General features: G+C 50.3%; 1 protein-coding gene across 1 annotated transcript in view; it reads left to right on the forward strand.

Moving 5' to 3' along the window:
- The window catches only part of CACNA1H (calcium voltage-gated channel subunit alpha1 H), a 400429-nt gene that overhangs the window by 216124 nt on the left and 178305 nt on the right, over nt 1-6000 (forward strand). The window contains exon 4 of the mRNA XM_025204646.1: nt 1083-1216. Within this exon, the coding sequence (XP_025060431.1) occupies nt 1083-1216 (134 nt within the window). The remainder of the gene's footprint in view (nt 1-1082; nt 1217-6000) is intronic.

The raw sequence follows: 6000 nt of genomic DNA on the forward strand, positions 1-6000 counted from the left end.
GCCGACTATAATGATCATTAAGAGAGCAGTTCGGATGGCAGATCGTTTGGAGAACATGTGTCTAGATCAAGAAAGCGGCTGTAACTTCCGCAAAGAGGCTTTTCAAAACACAAAAAAAACCCCAACCTTTCCATATGATTTAAAAAAAAAAAACCAAACATCTTTGCATCCTCGTTCTGTTTAATAATGTATGGGGCAATCTGCACCCGACGCGGCATCTAGGCATTCACCCATTTCAGCATATGTCAAAATAGTTAACGTTTTTGTGTGAAAGCAGCGAGGCTCAATGTGGAAGTGGAAGCCGTGCTCATTTATGCCAGCCGCGGGTCTAAGTATGTACCGCGTGTGTTGGTAACGATGGAGAGAGAAGCCCAGGGTTGAATGGCAGTGACTCACTGACCTGCTGTTTTGGTCCCTCCTAATAAAGGCTGAGCCTGCCCTATGGACAATGCGAGTGTCACGTGCCCTGCAGCTGCCTGCCTCCACCTTTTCCCCTATTTTACCGGGACTTATAAATGCAAAACCTTGATCTACATCAAAGCGCGCTTCTCCATGGACTGTAAATGGTATCCGCGCTTTCTGGTGTCCAACGACTTGACACAACAAGAATCGTACCGGCTGTTCCCTACTTCCAGCCTGTGTTCCCTGCATCCCTGCTGCTCCTTGTCCACGTTGCACCCTCTGTATACACAGGGTGCCTGGGCTTTGCAATGAATTCAGGGTACCGTGCTGACAGTTTGCCAGGACCCCAAGGACTGTAGCTCATTAATATGTCAATTTGCCAAGCTGTCACCTCTCAGCAGCTCTAACGTATTTCTGCTCCCATGTCTTTGTCAATTGATTAACAGAAATTGCTTATTGTGGCCCAATAAAAATCCTGGCTGCGTTCGTCAGCACTCAGCAGGTAGCCTGATTTATTTTTTTTGCATTTCAAGGCGATGACTAGCACTTCAGTGCTTCCTTCCTCTCCGCTGTTCATACGTAGCATCCATGTAGCAGAAACATCCACTTCCCTTGCTTTGCTATTCCCACTAAGGGAGAACTAGAACTAACTGTTATCCTCTATTTTTTTTATGACCCAGGCATTTGACCACTTCATCTTTGCCTTCTTTGCTGTGGAGATGGTCATCAAGATGGTAGCCTTGGGGATCTTCGGGCAGAAGTGTTACCTGGGAGATACGTGGAATCGCCTGGACTTCTTCATCGTAATGGCTGGGTCAGTAGCCAACATTTTAAATGAACCCCATGCACATGCACCTCGGCTGCTTTTGGTAGTTTCTTCAGGAATCTGCCCGGGCTAGAGCCAAAGAAAAGCTTGTAAAACCTGATCTCAGAGATGGTAAAGCACTGAGCTCAGCCGTAATGGATTTTGCAAACACACCTGCAAAATGGGAAACAGGAAGCTGCTGTTTATCACGCCCGCCTGACCGAGGGTTGGCGACGGGGGCTCGGGGATGGGGAGGTGGGAGAGAACGGGGTCCTTCTTTGCTTCAAGAAATCTCCCCGATCTTCCTGCACTCGGCTTGCCCTTTCCCTCCCTAGGATATTTGGAGTTAGCTATTCGCTGAACCGTGGGGCAAGGTGTTTGGAAGTGCCTGATTCTTCCTCTCCTCTTGCAAACCCTAAGCAGAGAGTTTCTGAAAATGTGGAAGCTCATGTCGAAGGGGGTGTAAACGCTCAGGGTATTTCTGTACCTAAGATGCTCGTCCAAACCCCCTGCAACCTGTGATGTGAACCTGCATGACTTTGTAAAAGCGGTGAAGTCCCTGGTGTGGTGATCCTGTTGCCAGCTTGGTCACAGCCCCATCTGATCTGAGTGCTATGAGAGCCAGCCGGTCCCCAGGCATCACTGTTAAGGCCATCTTCTCGGCAAGGGACCTCCAAGATGCAATAGAGTTCAGTTCGGCTCCTGCTGACCTTGATGGCAAAACTCCCATTGACTTCCAGTGACCGTGGACTCGGCCCCTGCTGTATCCCCTGCAGTTGCGATGCTGAATGTTGCAACCATGTGGTGGAATTTTAGCACCTGAAAGTAAAATTGATGTGAAAAAAAAATGACTACAAGCACAAAGAAAACGGACTTTGCTTTATGCCGATTGCTGTGTCTGGGCAGGGAAACAAGGGCGAGAATGAGAGAAGAGGGCATGAGACCCTTATGAGCGTTGTCATCGTTAGTAATTTAAGATGCCACATGTCACACAGGTAGGGGACTGAAATAAATGCATGAGATTTTCTGCTGGATAATGTCTCACGAAAACCACGGCGCTGCTGTGTAGCCAGAAGGCCTCAGCCGCTTTCTTGGGGTGAGCAGAGAAGGCAAAATTTGGCTGAGCAAGGAAAATCTAGCCCAGGACGAGGGAAGTGTGGGCTGGGCACGTTCCTGAAGGAAAGGGGCATCAGGAGCTATTGAGCGTGGGAGTGGGGGGCACGGCCTCTGAATCTGAATTTCCCAGGCCTTAAATGCTGGAGGCTGCAAAGGAAAGAGGAACAGTGGGGAAAAAAGCCTTGCCATACCCAGGAATCAGAACTCGTGGTAGAGGTGATATTTATTAGATTTTTGCACTAAAAAAAAAAAATTTAAGAAAACTTTTTGCAAGAAATTTTTTTGCAAAACTCCAAGAAAAGATATCACCTCTGCCACAAATTCTGATTCCTTTTGCCTCTAGACCAATACGGCTACAACCGGGATACCTCGTCGTACCCGGTTCACTCTCCCTTTCAGCATCCGTTCTCTGCCACCGTGCAACGTAGGAGACTGCGCAAAATGGTGCAAAATAGGAGACTGGATCAGAGTTAGGGTCTGACCCAGTAAATGGCAATTCTTATATTCTGGGGAAGGGCAGGGAGCCCTGGCAGTCTACCCTGTCCACTGGTCCTCAAATTGCAAAGGGCAGCTCACCCAGCAGCTGCTTATTCCCCTAGGACCTCTTTGGAGAGAGGGGTAACTCATTCCCAGAAATACCGCTGGATTATCTGGGCTCGGGAGACATGGGATCCTTAGCAGCCTGCAGGAAAGCCGTGAGCAGGTTAAAAGTTTAGCCTGTCTGAAATGTTTTCTGGCTAAAGGAATAGATGCAAAGACTGGGAGAAGCCTGCTCTGAAGCAGTTTAACCTGCATGATAGATGATTAGCAATAGGTGAGCTGGTGAGAGCAAGCTTACTGCTGAATTTCCTGGGTTGAGAAATGCCTGTTTGGGGGCGTTAATTGTAGTGTATTTGGTGTAACTGGTGTTCTTGTAGTGTATTGGTGATAGGCAACCTCAGTTCCCGACTTCTTGCTGTGTTGGTTTTGCTTTGCTTTGTTTGTCTGGACGTGCAATTAGGCAACGACTTCCTGGGTTGAATACAACATGAAGCAATCTGAGCTGAGCTTCCCTTGGTTGGAAAAAAATGCGATTAGCTTTCTTTGCTCCCCCCGCAACTCTCCCCTCCTGTCAAAAGGTACCGCTGTGCCCCGCCAAGCCAGGAAGTGCTCAGTCTGGATCCATCCCCAGCGGTGCTGACCCATGTTTGTTCCCGGTGAGAGCCTCTGTAGCATGAGAGCGACACCAGCCCATCTCACATTGGGGAGACGTGCCGGTTTGGCATCGCATTGGCATTTGGAAGGGGCTCGGAGACCGTCACGGGAGCAATCAAAGCAGCGCCGCTATTCCGAGTAGCAAGAGATTACCTGGAGAGGTAGCATGCGGCTCTTAGCATCTCAGTTGCCTTGTCCCTCTGCCGCTTTGTCCTCCTCCCACCGCCTCGCCTGGCTTGTCACCGTCAGGAAGGAGAGAATTGAGGTTGACTTGAATGACGAAGTATTTTGGAAGCGTATTTGTGCGGTCCCTGGGGTGGCCGCGCCGTTAGCAGCCAGCGCATTAGCGTAACAAGTGGGGTGTTTTGTTCAGCGAACGGAGCTGGAAGCTAGCAAGCGATTATGGGGCCTTTCCGATAAGCACGCAAGTGGGTGATAAATGGGCCTGGCCCACCGTTCTCTCTATCCCAGTCGGGCTGATTTGTGTCGTTCGCAGGGTTATCGAAGAAAGCCGAGGGTAAGGAAATTTAGAAAATAACCAGGGCTGTGCCTGAAGACTGGTCCAGCAGCGAGTGCGCTCTTGTGCTCTGCCTGCCTGAGAAATACATCCACCAGTGCCACTTGCTTCCTTTCCTCTGATCCAGGAGTAGGCTGAAAACGTTTCCCATGCAACCAAAAATACAACCCACACCGTCGACCTGCCACCCCTCAAGAGGGTTCGGTTCAAAAGGGGTGCTTATGTAGCTGTTCACTGGAGAGGGTCCCATTTCATGCAAACTGCCTTAGATGCCTTTCATTTCATCTCTGCAGACCAAGAAAGCAGCAGCTTTTCTTGGCGAAGGCGATTAGAAAGAGCTGGAGCTTCTCAGGGTAGTATTTCAGCATGCTCTACATACCTGTACTGAAGAGCAGGACATACCCATGTGAAGGAGGAAGGTCCCATTTTTCCCGCTGATGCTCAGTAGTTGAATGCCTATTGCCTTCCATGGCCCTTTGGGCTGTGTAGGCTGTCCTCATCTCGTGCAGGAGGGTTTGCATTTCTGACACCTCTTGTATGAATCGCGGTGAATGGCCTAACAGAGCTAGGCTGGGGAAAGACACCAGCCATGGCAGGACTAAAATGGGAGGAAAGGACAGATATTTTGAAAGCAGGGATGGGGGGGACAGTGAAGGGAACATGCCAGCCACCAGGTGAGGGATAACTGGAGACAAGTGCAGCGAGAACGAAAGGAAGAGGAGATGCAAAAGCCCTGAGCTGTGCTGCTGTCGGGTTTCCAGCTGCCGCCGACCACGTGCCGGGGGATTACAAGCTTGTGTGTCCTTTCCTGCCTTCTCTGCTGAATACAGTTGCTTATGCCTTGCTGGGCGCAGAGCTGCAGGGATTGCAGCCAGTGGCACCCCTGCCCTGGAGAGAGCCTCCGGCGCCAAATCAGGGGCAGCCTTGGCTCTGAGACAGATGTCCCGAGGGAACATCTGGGCTGTGCCATGCAGTATGCAGGAGAGTGGGGGGGACACCAAACAATGAAGCATAAATGAAGGGAGCACAAGTATGCATTCATTGCATGAATGCATTTATTTCGCTGCATTTGTCAACGGCTTCAGCGTAAGTCTTTTCTGCAAACCCTAAGCAAACCAGTCGCCCCGAGGCAGAGCAGCGTGGTGTCTGTCCTGTCTATTCAGCTTCTGGCGGGCAGCAGGATGAATTTTCCCCCGCTCACTCCCCAACAAAGAACCAGCAAACAAATGAGGGGAGGTCAAAGGGATGAGACCAGCGCAAGAGCCCGCAGTGCAGCTCGGACCCGTGTCTGCTCTTTCTCAAACTGGGCCTTTCGAGTCAAAGGGTCCATGTGTGTCATGTCCCCTATGTGACCGAAGTGGGAGACTCCTGAGAGCCCGTCACACTCAGCGTTGCAGCCGTGAAGCAGTTGCAGAGTCAACTTAGTGGTCCTTCTTGAGGCCTCTGCCTCTAGCATGCTCCAGAGCAGGTTTGGTATGGGTGAGGGTATGGGTTCAAATTCAGACTCGGATTTGTCCTTGAATTGTGTCCGCAAAGCCCCTCATTAGCTGGGACAGCAGCTGAAACGTAGCAGTTCAGGAAGGCAAAGCCAGCTAGAATGACCCTCCTTTAACTCTAAGTGGAAACTTGACTTCAGAGTTCATGGGCTCACTTGTCCTGATTCTCGGTTACTTTGCTCCTGTACGTACAGCGCAGGTCAAGACGGAGACCAAAGGAAGCTTGAAGCCAACTTTGCAATCCCTGTTACCCCCAGGTTGTACAAAATCCATCCGGTCACCAATGTAAGTTTAGAGCAGCCCAGAGGCTAATTTAATTTCCATTGCTCTTTCCATGTCTGGCCTAAGGAAGCAAAAAAACAGGCAGTGCAGTAGACTTGTGATGGTCCCAGCTCACCCCTAGCATTAAGGGTGAAGAGCAGGGCTGGTGTCCTCACTCCTTTTAAAGTCCCTTTATGCCACCAGAGGTG

This window comes from Alligator sinensis, unplaced genomic scaffold (assembly GCF_000455745.1).
Source record: "Alligator sinensis unplaced genomic scaffold, ASM45574v1 scaffold1283_1, whole genome shotgun sequence".
NCBI lineage: Eukaryota > Metazoa > Chordata > Crocodylia > Alligatoridae > Alligator > Alligator sinensis.